Source organism: Carassius auratus, chromosome 8 (genome assembly GCF_003368295.1).
Source record: "Carassius auratus strain Wakin chromosome 8, ASM336829v1, whole genome shotgun sequence".
Classification (NCBI taxonomy): domain Eukaryota; kingdom Metazoa; phylum Chordata; class Actinopteri; order Cypriniformes; family Cyprinidae; genus Carassius; species Carassius auratus.
Genome location: NC_039250.1, coordinates 11083971 through 11105113, shown reverse-complemented (window position 1 = coordinate 11105113; position 21143 = coordinate 11083971). Strand labels below are relative to the sequence as shown.

The 21143-nt window shown below is 37.8% G+C and overlaps 2 protein-coding genes across 3 annotated transcripts; one reads left to right on the top strand and one right to left on the bottom strand.

The window, feature by feature from the left end:
• The first annotated feature begins 2131 nt into the window (after positions 1–2131).
• LOC113107269 (uncharacterized) lies at positions 2132–14234 on the top strand. Of its 2 annotated transcripts, none has more exons than XM_026269651.1 (4): positions 2132–3327; positions 8741–8781; positions 8896–8981; positions 11750–14234. In XM_026269651.1, the coding sequence occupies exons 1-4, from the start codon at positions 2495–2497 to the stop codon at positions 13085–13087; spliced, it is 2298 nt and encodes a 765-aa protein (XP_026125436.1). In that variant the 5' UTR covers positions 2132–2494; the 3' UTR covers positions 13088–14234. The 2 variants fall into 2 exon arrangements, with proteins under 2 accessions (XP_026125436.1, XP_026125435.1); XM_026269650.1 differs by having other exon boundaries at positions 2132–3333.
• Positions 14235–15411: 1177 nt separating this feature from the next.
• Positions 15412–20841, bottom strand: LOC113107270 (histone-lysine N-methyltransferase SUV39H1-like). Its single transcript, XM_026269652.1, has 6 exons — positions 20742–20841; positions 19265–19440; positions 16841–17494; positions 16322–16468; positions 16089–16218; positions 15412–15628 (listed from the first exon to the last, which is right to left on the bottom strand). The coding sequence occupies exons 1-6, from the start codon at positions 20758–20760 to the stop codon at positions 15495–15497; spliced, it is 1260 nt and encodes a 419-aa protein (XP_026125437.1). The 5' UTR covers positions 20761–20841; the 3' UTR covers positions 15412–15494.
• Positions 20842–21143: the final 302 nt, after the last annotated feature.

Here is a 21143-nt window from a genome sequence, read left to right as displayed (position 1 = left end):
CTCCACAGTAGAGAAATTACCATATGGACAGGAGGAGAAGCTCGCAGGCAATCTTTTACTGTGTACGAGGCTATCGGGGGGACGTGGAGGCATAAAGTCAAGGTAGATAATTAATCACAATACTTAACAAAATTTGCTCAAGTTCATGCTCGGCTTCTCTGCAAGATTCGGTGGGTGATTCAGATTTCTTTAGCACAGTGGTTAGAGGACTTACAGGCTGCTCACGTGACATTGTCATTAAGCTCAGTTTGAGTCTGCGCAGTATACCCATAGACAGTAAAAGAAATGGACACAGCGACCCCATTGGAACTCAATTGAGACAAGTGAAGCCCATTTTTAGCGTTTTTTAGCACTTCCGTTTCTGACGTGCAGACTCAAACGAAGCTTGACGACGTCAGCAACCTGTCTGACAGATGTAAATGTTCTAGTAGCTGTGCGTGCAAACTGCCATCGTTAATCTTGCAGAGACGGCGAGCTTGAGCGGGGAGTTCTTTGGCGTGTGTGAGCAGGAGTAAGTATTCTGATTAATTACTTTGTATAGTATTTTAAAATGTAACGCCAGTACGCCATATTATGTTAATTGCCTGCTTCTCCTCCTGTCTGTACGGTAATACGACAGAGAGTTGAGTGGTTATGACGCAATCGTTAGCCTATTTTTTACAAAAACTGTTTATATGGGGCCATAGTGTAACATAGAAGGTAATGGAGCCCTTTATACATTGTCGTGTATCTTTAGAAATAAATAATGGACAAATGGAGTCTTTAAACGCCTCAGATGTAAAGTTATTCGCTGTCAAAGTGACGTCAAAATGAATGGGAGTCAATGGGAATGCTAACGCAAGTGAAGTTCTGCTATAAGATGGCAGCTCGTAGCTGACTTCAACTTCCGGTCGACTTCCTTGCCGCCTGAGTACACCCGACCAGGGGGCAAGGAACTCGACCGGAAGTTGAAGTCGGGTGGGGGCTGCCATCTTTTAGCAGAACTTCACTTGCGTTAGCATTCCCATTGACTCCCATTCATTTTGGCGTCACTTTGACAGCGAATAACTTTACATCTGAGGCGTTTAAAGACTCCGTTTGTCCATTATTTATTTCTAAAGATACACGACAATGTATAAAGGGCTCCATTACCTTCTATGTTACACTATGGCCCCATATAAACAGTTTTTGTAAAAAATAGGCTAACGATTGCGTCATAACCACTCAACTCTCTGTCGTATTACCGTACAGACAGGAGGAGAAGCTCGCAGGCAATTAACTTAATATGGCGTACTGGCGTTACATTTTAAAATACTATACAAAATAATTAATCAGAATACTTACTCCTGCTCACTCATGACAAAGAACTCCCCGCTCAAGCTCACCGTCTCTGCAAGATTAACGATGGCAGTTTGCACGCACAGCCACTTAGAAGATTTACATCTGTCAGACAGGTTGCTGACGTCGTCAAGCTTCGTTTGAGTCTGCGCGTCAGAAACGGAAGTGCTAAAAAATGCTAAAAATGGGCTTCACTTGTCTCAATTGAGTTCCAATGGGGTCACTGTGTCCATTTCTTTTACTGTCTATGCACCCGACCCCCAGGAAGTGCGTGCTTCTAATTGACTTCATTTTTCTCCGTTGAATCCAATGGGGTCGCTGTGTCCATTTCTTCTACTGTCTATGGAAAAACCGTATCACAAGCTCAAACTTGACAGAAACGCAAAATAAATGCAGCATTGCAAATAAATTAGTAAATATGGCCATGGAAGATGTATTGCAAAATTATTGCTTTTGCATTGTCATTTATATTTAGCAATTCCTCTTTTGTGTGTGTGTGTGTGTGTGTGTGTGTGTGTTTTGCTAAACTTTTCTTGCAATACTTTTTTTTTTTTTTCTCAATACTTTTTCGTTCGAAAAACTTTGTTTCCTTTTGCAATACTTCAATTCTTTTGTAAGTATATGTGGCAAGTTTTGACTGGACCCCTCCAACTAACTGCAAACTGGCATTCAGATCTGCCTCCATTTTGTTAGTAATGCCCCAACTTCCAATGATCCAATCATTTCCCGAGGGATGAAATCAAGTCCCGCCCTCTCATTTCATATGCAGTTTCACTCGGATCGACGTCACGGTAGAGAAAACAAAAACAAAACAATCGCTACTTCCGTTTCATGCCGACTTTAAAATAGTAGTGGGGGGCGTGTGCGGTTTGGAGCGACCAACAAGAGATCAGGGGGAGGGGGAAACCAAAAGAGCCCATCTTCCTCCTGACCTCTGGAAAAACGATGGACGTGCAGCTTCCTTCTAAATTTAGACACTCATTCGTGTCTGTGCGCTTTGAGCTCCAAACTGTAATTCTCGTTGATGTCAATAGTTTAGGCCTAGTTCGGTCGAAACGAGGTGACAGACCCTCGCGGGTCTCCGTTGGCACCATGAGCGGCAGCTCGGTCTGACGGACGCGCACATCGCAGAAACGGTAACGTTACCTTTCATGTTTACGCGGCTCATAAACACGTAATGGCGCAGGGGCATAACAGTAATTTCCTAACTATTCCCTCACAAGAGGGTATTTTCAAGACTGTGAGGGTCGAGCGTTCCGATGAGAACAGTAATGACGAAGATGAGGAAGAAACGGAGGAAGACGTAAGGCTAATACCGAGGTCTTCTCCTATTCCCAGAAAGCGAGGCTCTTCGATTGCGGATGAAACCGCCGAGTACATGCGAATCAGCCTGGTGTTAACGAACAGAAGTGTGTCGTTTGCAGACAGTACGGGAGCCGAGCTGGTTGATGTCAGGATGTTTGTCCCGTTTGATTCAGATGAAGAAGACGATTCAAGATGGGAGGAAGAGCAGGCGCGGTACCGAAAAGCCTACCGTGAGCCCACTTACCGTGTGTGGCCGGAGATCCAGCCGCTCACCGGAGTGGAGCTCGTGCTCGCTGTCCACAGCAACAAACTGGAAGTGGAGAGCGTGACATCTGTGCCAGACGAGCCTCTGTCATTTGAGGTGCTTATTCGTGTGCTCAACATTTCCTTTCACAAATCAGTCTATGTTAGGTCCACGATGGATGGTTGGATCAGTCACTTTGATTACCCAGCCGAGTACGTCCAGGGCTCCAACGACGGCGAAACGGACAAGTTCTCCGTGAAGCTGTCCTTCGCTTCACCGTACCTGTTCAACGGAGCGCGGATTGACTTTGTTGTGCGCTACGAGACTCCAGATGGAGAGTTTTGGGCGAACAACTCTGGCAGGAATTACTCCGTGACTCTGCTACAGTGGTATGAAGAAGACACCGTCCAGGCCACCTCAGCGGACACAACTGAGCTCAGAGGAATCCTCAAACCTCCCAGGTACCGGTAAGTGGGTGTCAGTTATCTTATAACACAGGTCAAACCCTGTTGTTAAATCTGTTTAGGCTGCTATCAGTTTTACTCTCTAACCAGCAAATTAAGCCGTTTATAACTGATAAAACAATTCATTTATGCAATGTATCAAACACGTTTAAGATTAAATGTACAGACTAAAACCTGGCCTGGAGTCTCATATAATTGGAAGCGGAGAGACATGGCGTCCTATGAACACTCTGCTTGAGCTCCTGTCCGGGTTTTGCATATCCCACTCTATGCTTACCTGTAAGAGAGAAAACCTGCAAAGAGAGATACTGGAGGAGATGTTGCACAAATGCGCATGTAAAAAAAAAAAACTCTCAGATACTAAAATATAATGCTCTGATCCACTGCAGGCCGTGGTATTTCTCTAATGCTGCTTTGCAGGATAATTGAAATGCACCATCAGTTTATCTTAAATGTATAGTTCAGCCCAAAAAAACTATAATTAATGTAATTACTTGCTCTCATGTCATTACAAATTAAAGTAATATATATTTTTGAAATCCAAGTGCTTTTTGTTTTGCTCTTACATAGACCGCAACACAACTGAAACGTTTTTTGGCCCAGAGAGGTAGGAAGGACATCGTTGAAATAGTCCATGTTATGATATAGCTACAATAATACTTTGTGCACACAGATGACAAAATATATAGGAAATAACGACTTCATTCAATGATTCTTCTCTTCTGGGTCAGTCTCTGCCGCCATCCAGAAGTAAGAAGAAACATGCGTGTACATTCCTCATTTCTTTAAAATTTTATTTATTTATGCCAATTCAATGCTAAATTTTTTAGCATCATTATTCCGGTCTTCAGTATCACATGATCCGTCAGAAATCATACTAATATACTTATTTGCTGTCAAAAAAAAACGTATTATTATTGTTGAAAACGTTTGTCTTAAGTGTTTTAGATGATAATAATGATGATGATCAATGTTTCCTGAACTGCAAATCAGCATATTAGAATGATTTCTGAAGAATCATATGTCTCTGAAGACTGGAGTAATGATGTTGAAAATTCGGCTTATTTCCCAATATTATTACTTTTGCTGTATTTTGTATCAAATAAATGTAGGCTTGCTGAGCAGAAGAAAATTCTTAAAAAAAAAAAAAAAAAAAAAATCTTCCAGTTCAAAAGTTTTTGAACTGTCTATATTAATGTTGAATAATTCATTCAAATTTATTAAACCCTTTTAAATAGACTGCAGCAATAATATTTTGTGACACATTATTTTGTTTAGTTCAGAATTGTGATATCTGATGAGACGAAAAAAAAAATTAATGTGATTCTCAATTTATCCAGAATTGTGCATCTCTACTCTAACACAGGAAAAAAATTACAATACTTAAACATGAACTCCTTTATTTAACATTACAAAAATGCAACATTGGTGGCACCTATACTCTGAATGCAAGCATTAGTTTTAATTTGAAATTTTTAAACCTAGTGGCAGGCCGAAAATATTTTTAAAACCCGTTAACAAACCACAATTAATGTGTAGCACTCGTGCTTTCAAAGCTGTGCGCCCCCTCTTTTAAATCTGACACAATCATATTCCTATATCGTCGCCGTCTTCCACGTTAAGTTCTTCTGTGTGCTTGTAGGCATTTTTTTTTTTTTTTTTTTTTTAATCCTTTGAGGACCGACTGAAACATTTCTAGGCATATGCTCTGCTGGTGTACCGATAAAACGTGCTACCTATCAGATTGTGCTACCAAAAATATATATTTGCATTGTTTTTAGGGTAAGGGTAGGTGTGGACGGGTAGGTTTAGTGTAGGGGTAGGTATGGACATAAAAAAAAAAAAAAAAAGCCTTAACATGACTAAGATGCTGGTAGCACAATCTGATCGGTAGCATTTTTCGCTATTGATTTGTGCCATCTATCTTTGTAATGGGAGGCAGCACAATCTGAGCGGGTAGCACAAATGGTCAGAACCCAGGCCTCCGTTAGTTCCGGAAGAATTGCCGTCTCGCCAGTCGCTACCATCGGTACTTGCACTACACAAGTGCCGGCAGGATTTAAAAAATTTTTTATTCCTGACTTGGTACCTTAGTATGGGCCCATCGGCTATTTGCTTCATAAAAGCAGGAAATGATCAGCGTGTTTCTCAGAGAAGGAAGGGACCAAGAATTGTTGAGTAAAAGTAAAATTTGCAGCTTCTGCATTTTTTTTTTAATGCACATTATCTTCTATTTAGCCTTTGCTGTGTATGAAATCATGAAATATCACATTTAAATGTTCTGCTTCCAAAGGAGAAGAACCATAGAATCAAAAAGCTTGTGAATCTTAAATTATACAGGGTCTGTTAAACCGCATCTGTATTGTGAGTTTTGGGGTTGCACCGTCTCCCCACCCCCCCTCACTCCATTTTGAGAATGGCAGCCATTCGAGGGTGTGTGAAGAGGATGAAAATAGGACAAGGCAGGTGTCACTTTCAGCTCTGGTGTACCGAGACCTCAACTCTGACCTTTTATATAGGGGTTATGCAGTAAGAGACACAACAAACCAACAAAAGCAGACGCAAACCTACGCTGGTTCCGTCTGTACATCTGGAGACACATTCTTTTTACCCATTATTTCCACTTTTCCACCAACGCCAATGAAAGTTTGAGAAGAAAGCGAATGAGTGGCATTTTTATGTACATTTGTCATGGAACTCCTGTTTTGTCAGGAGATAGAAATCAGAAGACTAGTTTCGACCTACAGTTCCATACAGACTCGCAAGTCTTGCTCGCAACCTTTCCTTAAATGTCAAGTCTTCTTTATACTATATTGTTCAAACATGCTAAAAACAGAAGGTCATAGAACAGGATGCCAATCGAACTGCTCTGTGCACAAAAATACTCGGAATATGCAGCAAATTCTGAATGAAAAGGAAAAGATTCACATGACCAGAGCATCAGACTGTCATGCTCATCTAGGGCTGGGCGATATATCGAATATTAGCGATAATATCGCAATAATTTTGATGACAATGTAAAATTTGAAAATATTTAGTGAATATAGAATTTCAAATTCAAGTATACTTTCTCAAAATAATGCACCGAACGTCCAAAAATGCATCATGTTACTGCGGACTGCTCTACATGCCTCTACTGCGCAAGCCTCTTGAGCGCTGTTGCCAGAGATGATGAATTCAGTTCACGGAACAGAGATTCGCTGTTACATAAATATTTTCTACCTGGTGTTTTGCTTATTTTAAGCAATCTGGCAACCTGCACACAAACACTTGCTGCTCATTGCAGAGGCGCTGCCGCAGATGATCTGAAAAACGAACAAGCTGGAGTTTAGCGATCTAAATTAAATCTTTTTAACCCTTCATAGGATCTCTCATGCAGTTTAATGGTGAGTGTGGGCTACACTGGGTACAAGCGGCGTGACAAAATACTATAGAACTCATTATAATCAGTGATGCGGTCTGCACTGGTTGCGGTGTGACAACCGTTGCGTCCGATGTTAAAACTTCAAGAGATGTAATGATTTCCCACGAACCGGTTGAAAAATGATTAGAATCGGTTGAGATGCTAAACAAATTGTGATTCAGTTAGGGGTAGGAGTTTATTAAATGTCTGAGGGGAACTTACTGTCTTTAGAAAAGTTTAGATATTTTTTTCTTTTCATCTTAACTCTGTATAATGCATATTAAAGTTCATAAGTGCAGTGCTGCTTTGTTTACAGCGGAAACCCTTTAAGCACCACCTGCTGGCAGAGAGTGAATCTGCGCCTGGTTCAGCTCGTTTCATGCAGATAGTTTTTATTTTCACAAAACTAAAGTCAAACCATTCTGTTTTTGCTTAAAATCTTTAAATTATACAATCAAATTTAGATTAAAAACTGCTCATGTTGCATGTATGTAGCATTTGTTTGGATCATGATTAAAATGTAGTAGTTGCCTCTAATTTTAAATGGAAAGAGCATGGGGGGTAGCTTGACTACGTCAGACTTCCTACTTCCGCTCAATTTCATTTCGCTTCTGTACTCAGTCTGATACAGCGTCAGAGCTTTCTGTTTGCCACCGGTCTGGAAACAGCCGAGCCAATCAACGAACAGCTGAGAGCCGTGACGTAGATGCTTAGTGCCGAGTTTTACATTGTAGGTTAGAGAAATCGAAAACCGAAACGACCGGGGAAATGGGAAACGAGACACGGGATGCAATTCGCTCTGTTATGGAGAACATTCAACTCTTTTTCAAACTGCAAAAGTCGTTTACAGCCATGTTCACTCCGGTATTTCGCTCGCATCATCATGTGTTTACAACAGGTTTACAGTGGAAGTTCAATCATAGATTTGAGTTCGATGCATGATGTCTGTGCTTCGATGCGGCTGTACAGGCGCATAACATACGTCATAACTAAAGGTATCTGATTGGCTACGGGTAACCAATGATTTTAAACTTCAGACAAGCGCCCCCTAGCGAGAGAGAAAACACTTCTCTATTATGCCATTCCAGACTCTGTCTACGAAGCAAAGTGAAGTAGCAGAGTCTGGTATTACCAGGCTACATGGGGGGGGCTTGCTTTAAGATTTAAATTTAGTTTTGTTATTTACATTGTCATTTTAGCAGACACTTTTATCCAAAGCTACTTACAAATGAGGACAATAGAAGCAATCAAAACTAACAAAAGAGCAGTGATATGCAAGTGCTTTATTCAAATATTATTATTATTATGGTGTTATTTCAAATTCACAGAGAAATCTGCAGTATTTTGTACAAGTAATAATAAAAGAACACCTTTTATAATTTGTCTTAATCTTATTTTGTAAAAAAGAAAAGCATGAATCGAATCGTGTTTTGAGTAAATGGTTACATCCCTATATAGACCGGATCACGCACTGCTCTGAATAAAGCGTCTCAAGCTCTGGAGGCAGTCTGATATTACCATAATAACAAATGTGACTGTTCAGTTATTTTCCATTTAACGAAACAACCATGTATGCCTCTGGCCAATGGATTATATGTATACTTTATAATCATTCAGCCAGAAATGAAAATTGTCATTATTTACTCACCTTCATATTGTTCCAAACCTGTATAACTTTCAGGTTTTGTTTTTCCATAATAAAAATTAAAAGATGATTTACTGAAGAATGTTTGTAACCACTTTTGATTACTTTCATTGAATGAAAGTTGTATTTCTCAATCATTTTGTGTTCCACCGAAAAAAAAAAAGTCAGTTTGGGATGACATGAAGGTGAACATTCTTGATGAACTATCCCTTTTAATATGCAACATTCTGTCATGAGCAGCTAATAATCTTATATTAATAATTAGTTATACAGATTCTATATATATTTCCGTTATTAACGCTCTTCATTGATGTGTACTGCTGAAGAATGATCATTTTGGTGTGTATGTGTCTTCTTTTTAGAGCTGACATTCATTATGATGACTCTAATGACGGAGAAGATGGTATGTGTTCATAATATCATCCAATAGCTTATTTATCTCAGGGTAAATATAAGAAACATTTGCCAGGTTAGTTGCTGTATGTTTCAGGTTTCTGTGTTATTTTTTTTTCAACAGATCTTAGCAACACTAAGTGTGAAGAAGTGGAAAATCCAGCGTCTTTTGCACAGCCGGTTCCAGTTCAGCCAGAGATCGACATCGAGGTAAGTGAGGTTTGGTTTGCAATCACCATTTTTAAGTGTGGCTGGGATAGCAGGTGGAAAAAGATGCATCGTTTATGAACATACAAAAAAAAAAAATTAAGTTTGTTTTCCCCTCCTTACTCTAACCTTTACCAGGTTTCCATGACGGTTTTCGTATGCGCTGTAACAGCAGCTCTTTTTTTTTTCTCAGGGTTTTTTTTTGTGTCAGAACTCCTTGACCTGTATGCTGTCTAGACACTCTTACAGTGTATTTTTGTATGATGTTACTGTCTGTCTCGGTATACAGTTATCGATCAGTGATGTCTTCTGATCGTTCTCTTTAATCAGCGATTCCATTTGTTTCAGTTTATTATTATTATTATACCCAGGATCCCTGTCTGCAACAGATGCAGAGCTGTGGTGTTTTTCAGAGCAGCCCAGGCTAAAGATAACTCAAGAATCTAGATAAAATGAAACCTTTTAAACTCATTGATTGCCTAATGTCTATTTAATACTAGCTAAAATTCTTATGATGTGGATTTCCATCATACTTGCATAATTTGCTTGTTAAATTCCCACCAACATTTCACTGCCCAGATAACCACTTGCTTGTCTATTTGCAGCTGTTTTAAATGCCTGAACCTGCTATTTACAAAAATACTACCACTATCTCGGTTTCTGGTCTGTGGTCAGCCCTTTACAATAAATTAAGACACTATTATTATTATTATTATTATTATTATTATTATTATTATTATTATTATGAATTTACCCGAGGCCTTTGACTAATAGACCACACAGAAGTTGAAATTCTGTTATCATTTTTGTTCCAAGCCTGTATAACTTGGTGTATTCTGAAGAATGTTGGTAATCAAGCAGTACCAATTCCATTCAGTAGGTAAAAAAAAAAAAATCTTAATGTTCTACAGAATAAAGTAAGTCATACTGGCTTGGACCGATATGATGGTGAGTAAATGAAGACAGCATTTTCATTTTTTTTTTATTTGTGTGAACTGTTAAATATTTAAAATATATATTTTTTATACATTTAAAGGCTTAGCAGTTCAAGGTACAGTGTCGTTTTTTTTTGGTTATGCTGAGAGTATGTCACAGCTTTTTGTAAATTGGCTAAACAATGTCAAACAGTTGTTGGTTAATAACCAACAATGATTTAACCTATGCTCCAGTATACATCGTACTAAAAACAAGATGTGTATTTGATATTATTCTCTTCATCTGTCTACCTGAACAGCTCATTGAAGCTTCGGCATCAACTTAGGTAATGTGCATGTAACTTACTAAATTGTCAATTTCACCCATTCATCGTGTTGCATGTAACGTGCATCCTGTATTATGACCATTAATATATGATATCAAGATCAACCCTGCGGAAGCTATTCGTGTTCATGCTTGGAGTAAAAAAAAAATGCTTAGTGAATGCTATGTTTATAGAAGCAAAAAATATACAGTAAGTGTTTTTATTTATTTATTTTCATTTTTTTTTTTGACAGTTCCTGATATTTACAACATGAGACAAACTGCTTTGAATTTTTAGCAAAAGGTTGGGCTGTTTTATTGGGCTCCTTGGGCTGTTTTCCCATAGAGCATTTTGGCAGGGAGTCACTGGGATGTGAAAAAAAAAAAAAGTGCATAACTGAAGTAACACTCAAAACTGTCGAAGTTTTTTATATATATACATTTAAAAATGGCAGGAGAGATTGTATTTCTGTGTTTAGTATATGTAAATATTGTCAGCATCATTGCATGTTTACCCTGAGATTTACCCCGCACAAGTTAAACATCACTTTTCTCATCGTTGTTTTTAATTCTTGTGTAAATTTGTCAAGAACTTGTCACATTCAGAGCCTTTAAAGGTTTTGTTTCCATTAGCCTAATCTCCCCTCAATGGCACAGACTTCTGGGAAAAAAGCCAGAAAAACTTGCACAAACTTCATGCTAACACAAATCACTTTCCTGTTCGCACTTGGTATTATAGGTAGTTCTATTATTTATTTATTTATTTATTTATTTATTTATTTATTTATTTATTTGCTTGTCTTAAGTGTGTGTGGTGTTTTTTTTAGATTTATACACCATATGAAAGCTGAATAAATTAGCTTTTCATTGATGTATGTTTTGTTATGATCTGACCATATTTAGCCGAGATACAACTATTTGAAAATCTGGAAGCTGAGGGTGCAAAAAAAAAAAAAAAAAAAAACTTTAAAGTTGTCCAAATAAAGTTCTTAGCAATGCATATAACTAATCAAATTAAGTAATGATTTTTGGCATAAAAGAAAAATCGATAATTTGCAACACAATAATTGCTAAAATAATACCCCAGCGTGTGTGTGTGTATGTATATGTGTATATATATATATATATATATATATATATATATATATATATATCTCTTTTTTCTTCTAAAATTATTAGTATTGAAAAACTGATGTGGTCTAAAAAATTGCATGTATTAAACATTTTAATATAAAACTGTTTATACTAATATCAGTAGATAATTTGTGCTCTTAATCAGTGTTGGTGTCAATAATAATAATAATAATAATAATATGCATTCGCAAATCCAGTTTCTTTTTGATTCTCAACTAGTTGCAATAAAGAAATTACAGCGATGCATATTGAATTTCAAGTTTGTGCCATTTTCATCTTACACTTTTTGTTAGTTGGTAGTAATTTAGATTTATAAATGCAAAACCGAGTGTTTACTGCCCTACAGTATACAGTCTTTATTTTTAATCCTCTTTTTTTTTTTTCTCTCTCTGTTGCAGACTGCCAAGAATTTGTCCAGTTCTCCAGAGTCCACCAGGATTTCCTCCACAGCAGGATGTCCTCAGTCCACTTCAGATACTCCCCTCGGAGAACCACTTGCACTAGAGTCAATGTCATCCAATAATCTACCACAAACAGAAGAATCTGGACTTCAGCAGTTAACTCTATCCATCCCCCAGTCACGTTCAACACCGCAGTTCTCTGAGCCACAAGATCAGGTCTACAATGTTGGCCCTTCCTTGACCCTTCCTCTTCCTGCAGTCATCATACACTATTGTGATCTCTCAGAGACAACCAAGGATGAATTTGAGGATTCAAGTAAACCCGAGCAATCCCTTCTTTCACAGAAGGATGATTTCCACACTGAGATGTTAGCACAAGTGCCTTTCGAGCTAAGCCAACCATCACTGGCTGGGTTTCCAGACATGCCACAAATCCTGGAAGAAGGTATGAATAATATTAAGGTGTTTGAAGATGTTATAGAAAAGGATGCCACGTTGGCAGATATGCTAGAAGAACTAAGTAGGAATGTAGAAAATAAAACGGGGACTTGCTTTCACATGTTGGAAGAAGCCAAGCAGCTGCATCCATCAAAGGAAGTAAACAATGCTACTAAAGAAGCGAAGAAGCCCGATTTATCAGAGGCACTACAGCACCCTCTGGAGGAAGGAATTCAAGAACAGAAAGTAGAACTTGTCTCTTTAGTCCGAGTCGATACCATCGAGGTGATTGAGGTGGAAAGTACCAAAATGGATGATGAGGAAATGAATGTTTTGGAGGCTTCCTGTTTGTTCCCATCTTACTTGGGTCCCACAAGACCGGACCAAGAATCCCAAAGTTTACTCGTCCATCCAGACTCTGATAAGCTGGTAAACATTAAACATCTGCAAGAGGAAGAACTTGTCTTGGATCCAAGCATGTTGACCTCAGTCCACCCTGAGGATCCAAAACTTGATCACCACCAAACTATTACAACGTGTATTCCAGAGCATCCAACAAGCAAACCAGAAAAGCCAGAGTTGACCAGCATTTCTGAAGCCTCACCAAAGCCAGCTTCAACTGTTAACACTTCAGCAGAAGATGATTTAAGTTTTAAGGGTGATGAAATGTCTACTGCTCCATATCAGATGTGTAAAGACCCTGAAACCCAGCACACACTGCCAAGACCCGGCACTGAACCGTCTCCGATATCAAAGGATCAGAATGAGGTTTCTCTGGACACGTGTCTGATGGTATCTGCGACCTTTTTGAGTGCTGTTATTTGCCTGGCTGTTGGGATTCAAGAGCCCAGTGTTTTTCTGTGTGTGGGATTATTCCTGTTGTCCCTCTGGTTCTAAGTTCTATGCCAGTTTAATTTCCCCTCCATCTGTTTCTTCTACAAAGCCTTAAGACTTTCCTTCCTTCCTCTCCCCCCAGTGCCTTGAGGAATTCCAAAAAAATGACATGCAATCAGATCTGGTGTTTGTGTTTATGTGGTATTAAATAGTTAGTTAGTGTTTTCACATTTAGGAGTTGAGATTTAGTTTGATGTATAGAATATTTTATTGTTCAGATTGTCCGTATAAAAACAGCAGTGGTTTATTTGCAGCCAAAAATAATAGTTTGAATAAGCAATGTGTATTTTAGCTGAGTGACATCACTGTGTACCTCATACATGATTGGCTAGTGGAATGTGGCTCAGCTTATTGATTCCTACTTACCAAAATGTCTATTTAGTGAGCTTCTCTATATATGCATACATTAGCTACTGAAGATTACATTCGGCTGTATGGGAGTCACTTGTGAGTGGAATGAGTTGATGGTGCACGTATGTGTGATAAGAAATGTGGTGAGACTGGACAAACGGTGCAGGTGATTGCGGAGTAGAAATTTAGAAAAGTTGGAGTTTCAAGTTTAGTTAAATGTGAGGTTTTGCTTGTTCTCAGTGAGCAGACATCTATGAATTAAACAGAGCATTTATGAAGGTAAGAAATGTTCAAAGACACTTGCGTTTGTTTATTCACTTAATTTCACTGTGAAGGTGTGTTTTGTTGTTTGTGGTCGTTTTGTGACTGACTACACTCATTCTGTCTACGAACTTAAAATGAGACTTAAGAGTTAAACCCTTAAAATCGCTAACCTTTCTTGTCAGTTAGCGGACAAGTATATGGTGTTTTGCGGTGATCTTTAAAAGCGTTCCCTTAAGCCTCTGATACCCCGAAAGGTCATGCATTGCACTGAAGTCATGGCATCAGGTTACTGGGTGACTAAACACCATTGTAGGAAGAGAGGATCGAACCGTTCCTTCTAGAAGTCTTTGACCCGTGATTCACTTCTTCCAAAACCTGTCACGAAAGATATCGAGTCACGTATTTTATTACTTTGTCGTCTCACTGAATAAATGTGCAAACAAGGTTGTGAACACATTCTGTGCTAAATATTATGTAAAATGTATTTTATTATGTTAATGTCCAAGTAGAAATAAAAGTTTGTAACTGATCAAAATGGATCCGTTTATTTCACAGCTTTTTTTGTGTTAATAAAGCTTGCTGTTAATATCGACAAAAATGTGAAATTATCCAAACTGAAGTCAATTAAACTTTAGCATTAAACTGTTATGTTCACAGAGCAATGGAATTCATGATACAATTTAATGAACAAGAACATTGTTTCACAATCATGAGTGTGAGATAAATGTGAGGTCTGACGAGGCGTCTTGATTTTATTTTTTTAATGCAAAACCAAAAAAATAACAAGTGGTAGTCTTTAAATATTTACATATGCACAGATTTGGTTGAACGATAGTTATGTAATTGTGTGAATTTATTTAATTTAAGCAAAATGGTCCTGGGCATTGGTTAATCCAGAATTTATATACCAGCTCTCATTAATCTACAGCACACATTCCAGCTTCACTGTCCAGTTCTGAAAACCACCTGAGCTCTGACTCCCGAAAGCACAGGAAGCATAAGTAAGCTTTTGGGAAACACAGCCCTGAATAGTCAGACCTGTGAAATAATAAAGTTAAGCATTTATGCATCTGTTTAGGTCCAGCGCTCAAATACAGTTACTGAAAAACCAGTTTTGACAGTATGAATTTTGTTAGACTATACACACGTAAAACACAGAATGATAACATTTTGTATGTATAAAAGGCAACATTTCATGTAGGTCCCCCTCCTTCAGTCTAACGAACTTCCGCTTCTGTGCATTAATAATAAAATTTCGCCCCCTGGTGGAAATCTGAGCGCATGAAAGAAAAAAAGAGGGAAGGACATTATAGATTTTTGATATTTTGCACTGGCCTAAAAATATGTCTAAAAATTTTTTTTTGGTAAAAGTAAAAAATAAAAAGAGAATCCATTCTATTTGAACAGATAAAGCATATTTCAATGTACAAAAAATAAATTTGTAAAAAATTAAAATAAGAATTCCAATGAGTCGACGCTTGATATGAATTAAAATAAGGGTTTTAAAAAATTTACTGAAAATATTTTTTTTTGTTTACTTTACAAACTTTTCTAATGGAAAAACTGAAAAAGTATTGCTACATTTTATACACTATTTAAACGTGGAAGACAACAATACTAAGTAAATAGTTGAGGTTGATCTTGAGGAAATAATTCTTAAAAAATTCTTAAATATATATTTAAAATTCAATTAAGTATTTCAAAACGCCTCGCAAAACAGTTTCTAAACTGCAGATGCTTTCAACATTCACTGGAACATGATCTTCTTTCAGTCCCTATTTAGCATGGACTTCCTCTAGAAGAGGTACTTTCGACATGTCGGCACCCCGCATTTGCACTCTACGCGCATTCGCTTTTTAGGAGAGCCTGGGAGTCCCGTCAGACTGAAATTAGAATCCATCTTCGTGCTCTCAGCATCTACTGGGTCAACTGAGGAAAAAATGAGACACAAAAAAATTATAATCCTAGATTTATATTGAAATATATATACACATGTACCTTTAGTGAATGACACTCAGTTCAAAGCAACATTAAATAAATAAAAAAAAAAAAAAGTCAAAAATGTAAATGTAATTTATTCATGTGATGGCAAAGTTGAATTTCAGCAGTCATCACTCCAGTGTCTTTAGTTTCACATGATCCTTCAGGAATCAATCTAATTTGGTCCTCAATTAACAGATTCTAAAGTAGAAACATTTTGTTGTATTACAAATGCCTCTATTGTCAATCAATTGAATGCATCCTTCCTGAATACAAGAAAAACAGATAATCATCCCAAACTTTTGAACAGTTGTGTATGAATCAATTGATCTAAATAATTTAATGGTAAATGAGCCCAAATGACTTGTCATGATGTACCCCCTCTTTTTCTATAAAGTCCCACGCTTACTTTTCATGTTGTAGTCAAATGTGAGTTCCTCTCCTGCCTTTATCCCACGAGTGGCAAAGAACGCTATCCGCGGCAGCCGCTCATCCAGGTTATCAATGAACACATTATATACCTGGAGGTTGGGGTCACACTGAGGAGAAAAAAAAGACACTTCTCTCAGATAAAAAGCTACAGTTTAACTGCTATCAAGTCAGTTGTGTACAAGATGAAGCAAGGATCTCCAGTCCACTCACACTGTGATTGACAAAGTGAGAGATGTTTCCATAGTGAGCAGCATCCACGGTGTACTCGTCGTCAACATAATCCAGATCAAACAGATAGGTGGCGCCTTCTTTATCATATATGTGACCTCTGCGTTCGGCTTCTTCTGTTGTAATGATCTAAACAAAAGAGATAAAAAGAGGGTTTAACAATCATGAAACCAGGCTCACTTCTGGGAAAGACAGATAAACAGCCAATCAGCCATCACAAGGAAACTGAAAAGTTGATTGATAATGCCATTATCTACCAGTGAAGCAAAACATATTTCAGTGAAACACAAAAACCTTGAACTGACAGAACGGTACACTGAACGTGAAAAAATGAACAGCTTCTTTAAGCCACAGTGACTGGGTGCCACCAATACATAACATGTGTGTGTGTGTGTATATATATATATATATATATATATATATATATATATATATATATATATATATATATATATATATATCTCTGATGCGTATGGGAAGTAAACACATATCGCTCCTCACCTCCCCGACGTACTCCATAACGAAAGTGTTCTTCCGAATGCGCTCCATGGTTTTTACCCCCCATCCCCTTCCATTGTCTGTCCTAAAAATGCAGAGGGAATACTGAATTCCCCTCTGCACCACTCTGTTGGGGCAGTCGATCCCGCATCGGCAGCGCTTGTTGCATTCGTAAATGGGCAACCCGGGCCGAATGCGGACCTGGCCTAACTCATTGTAAGCAAACTTGTGCTGCGATGCTCCGGCACAGCATCCCTCCACAGGGTTTTCCAGGCAGTCTGTGCATTCGCAGCCCACGGATACCTCATTCAGCAAGATCCCATCACCCACTTTATAGTCGTTTATGTAGGTGAAGTTCTTCGGCGGGCCTTCCAGGTCGACCTGGTTCCGCACGTAGATGTGGCCCTTGTGGGTGCCCAGGCTGTTGAGGTGTGTCTCCCACTGTTTAAGGGTCTGTCTGAGTTTGGCCCGCTGGATGAGCTGTGACACGGTGGTGGGGTCTAGGCGACGAGGGGCAGCACGCTTCTTCTGTCTCCGCATCTCTGCATTCAGGTCCTCCCAGAACTGGTTGAGAAGATCTACGCACTTCAGGTTCTTCCGTGGTTCCCAAGTGTTGCTGGATTCGGGGTAGCCCTTCCATTTCACCAAGTATAACTCCTATGAAGAGGGTAACAGGGATGTGAGCTTAAACACATTTAAAACTGGGGCCAGTAGCATAAACGTAGCCACTGTTAAGACTGAGCTTGTCTGACCAAGTAGCGCTTCATCAAGTGGTCAATCAGTTGAATTTTTTGGGCTCAAATGAAACCAAATGTTTTAATGTAAATTAGATGAAAAGTTAATATAAGGTGCTTTATTGTCATTGTACGTGACACAAGAAAATGTAGAGTAAACATGTATACTATAGAAAAATTAAACTATAAAAGACATTTGTTAATTAAAAAAAAAATGACATTATGACAATATCATATTGTGAACAACACTATATATATTATTAAATATAAATACATTGCCTTGATTAATTATATATTAACTATATATTGAGATGTATATAGTTATGACAAGACTTGAAGAAACAGTTAATCCAAAAATGAAAAGAGTTAACAGATTACTCATGTCATTCTATACGTATAAGAGGTTTTTTTTTCCATCAGAACAGATTTGGAGAATTTTAGCATTACACCGCTTGCTCACCAACAGATCCTCTGCAGTGAATGGGTCAAATAATTGAGTGATGAATCGAATGATTAAAGCTGCAGTAGGTAACTTTTGTAAATATATATTTTCTACATATTTGTTAAACCTGTCATTATGTCCTGACAGTAGAATATGAGACAGATAATCTGTGAAAAAAATCAAGCTCCTCTGGCTCCTCCCACTGGTCCTATTGCCATTTGCAGAAACTCCATCGCTCCCGGTAAAAAATAACCAATCAGAGCTGCAGTCCGTAACTTTGTTTGTGTTCAAAATGTAGAAAAATGAACATAATAAGCGAGTACACCATGAATCAATTTTCCAAACCGTGTTTTTGGCTTGTCCTGAATCACTAGGGTGCACCTATAATAAGTGTTTATATTCGGACTATTTTAGATTGCTTCGGGGGTACCGCGGCGGAGTAACCCAGTAACTTTGTGATTCTTCATAGACATAAACAGAGAGAAGTAGCTCCGGCTACAATGTTCTTCCGCAAGACGCAAGCAGTTCTGTTTATTAGCCGCTAGAGCGTCAAAAGTTACCGACTGCAGCTTTAAAGCATCGCAATAATCCACACAATTCCCGTCCATCACTTAACATATTGTGAGGTAAAAAGATGAGTGTTTGCAAGAAACAACTTTAAACGATCACTTCTGGCCAGAATATCAATCCATAATCCAGAATTTACTGATATATATCTTTAGACCTGTTTTGGCTTGTATATGGTGCTTGATCTGTACATATTTATCTCTTGATTCAGACAAGATTACTTTTTCACTAAGGAAAGCATCATTTTGGACAGAATAATTTTAGTAGGACACAACAGGTATAGTAAAGTGTCTTAATGATAAATCAGTTTATTACAAACACACAACTTTCTCAACGGATGGCCTGGAGATCGGATTGGATTATTGTGATGTTTTTGTCAGCTGTCTGAACTCTCATTCTTATGGTCGGCACCCATCCACTGGAGAGGATCCACTGGTGAGCAAGTGATGCTAAATATCTCCACATCTGAGGGTGAGAAAACTGTCAGCAAACATTCATTTTTGGATGCAAGATTCCTTTATTATAAAAAAGAAAAAAGATGAAGACTAACTTGTAAGACTAATCTAAGCAGTTTATGTGTCTGGCCACCACTTAAGTTTAGCTTTGAAAAAACACATTTTACCCATCATGTAATAGAATTTACTTTGACATGAGTACATTTATGAGCCAGAATTTGAAGCTCACCTGTACTATTTGTATCTTCCCAATATTGATGACTTTCTTTTTGTAGTCGCAGAGATATTCCACCTCATAGTCGCACAGGTTGTGCTTGTTGATGCCCAGCTCATCACACTTCACCCCCTGCTCTCGACAGATCACCTCCAGCTGGGCTACAGTAGCGATGCATGCTACCCTACAAACTTCAGCCACAAAATACAATTAGATGTTCATTTCAGGAAAAACGTGCGATGGCAGACATATGTGTAAGCTTTAGATCAAGAACTGCACAGCTATTCATCAAATAGGCTTCTTGATGTCCTCAAGTTTTTTTTTTTCAGGGAATAAGGGAATAAAGCTAATAGTTATATTACTGTTATATGTTATTACTTGCATATTAAACTATACTAAAACAGAAAACCGTTATTTAAAATAGTACTAATATTTTGCAATATCGGCATTTTTACTGTATTCTTTTATCAAATAATTGCAGCCTTTGTGAGCATAAGAAATTTCCAAAGTGACAAAAATTACAGATGTCAAACTTTCTAGCATTCAAGATTATTTTGAATTTGTGTTGGCTCTAAAATTTCTCCACTGTCTGATTTTCTTTACTGTACAGTTTTGAAAGGATATTTACTATGGAAAGTGCTTTTCAAATAACCTTCAATTAAACTGACAATCCTATATTCTAATATAGGCTTTAACAATATATGTTGCTATTTTGCAAATATTTTCGATATAATAGTTTAGCATACATTTTAAACTACAATTACAGTGGCAAACAAAAGCATGTCGTTTAACTTAGGAAATTGACAGATGATATTATAACATCAAACAAATGTATATACAAAGAATAAATAAATATAAAAAGCTTGAACCAAACATATTGTACAGATAACTTGATAATTTGGGCAGTTTGAGATAAATACCCTCATAGAAAAAGTCCCATGTATTATAATCTATGAGCCATTTAATACATTGTCTAAAGACCAAACGTAATAAGCAAAACAGACAAGAGATTCAATGAACCTAAACTAAGTAACTTAGGTAAACAACGACATAGGCATTAGATTAACATTTTACGGAATAATTTAAATTAACTTGTGTGCTTTATGATAAAGTGTCCAGTGATCAAACATGTTGAGTAAATCATATTCCTCAAGATAACGTAAAAGTTAAACACTGAAGATCACTCTAAGTGAGTGTGCACATCTTTGCACCGTATGTTACGCTGTATAACTCTACAAAGAAGTCGATGCAAGAGAAACAGATGAGTTCACAAAGAGCTTGTTTGAATGTATTGCATGAGCGCGCGGCAGCCATAACATCGACCTAATGTGAATTTGTTTCAACAACTTGCAGCAAAGATTCTTCCAAAACGGAGTGTTTAATTCCGGGGGGTCCTTGATAAGACGTCACTTAACTTACAACTCGTGTAATACATCAGAAATATAGCGTGTAAACCGTTGTTTCTTGAACGATTAACACGATATATTCTTACCTTTCAAATTTTCCGCCATCTTCCGACCGCCGCCAAAATTATAGGATTGAAAAGCCGCTAGATGATTGGACGTGGCTCCGTCTGAGTGACGGTTTGGTAAACCAATAGAACCAGAGTATTTAAATCGACAACTGTTTGAACAAAACGTACGGAGGCTTTTGCAGTAAAACTCATATTCATGCTTTTTTGTTAACTCTAAGTACCTGGATTTAACATATGTTATATGCATTTTCAGTTATTTAAGCTCCCATTTTGCTCATTTATTTCCTTTGTGATAGTTTACAAAATCTGAAGAGACTTATTTTTAGGTAATATTCGTCGGAAGTGAAAGCCGATGTGTGATTACTTTTATACCCGAGGCTTTATTTTTATAATATGATTCTGGGGCATTACAGATTATAA

What these genes read in the sequence shown, in the direction of transcription:
- LOC113107270 (XM_026269652.1), bottom strand. An exon ending in TTATGGAGTACGTCGGGGAG is followed by an intron (nt 16,469 to 16,840) that starts GTGAGGAGCGAT and finishes TCTTTTGTTTAG; the next exon opens with ATCATTACAACAGAAGAAGC. An exon ending in ATTTGACTACAACATGAAAA is followed by an intron (nt 15,629 to 16,088) that starts GTAAGCGTGGGA and finishes TTTTTTCCTCAG; the next exon opens with TTGACCCAGTAGATGCTGAG.
- LOC113107269 (XM_026269650.1), top strand. Translation starts at nt 2,495, where the DNA reads ATGGCGCAGGGGCATAACAGTAATTTCCTAACTATTCCCTCACAAGAG. An exon ending in CTCAAACCTCCCAGGTACCG is followed by an intron (nt 3,334 to 8,740) that starts GTAAGTGGGTGT and finishes TCTTCTTTTTAG; the next exon opens with AGCTGACATTCATTATGATG. An exon ending in CTCTAATGACGGAGAAGATG is followed by an intron (nt 8,782 to 8,895) that starts GTATGTGTTCAT and finishes TTTTTTCAACAG; the next exon opens with ATCTTAGCAACACTAAGTGT.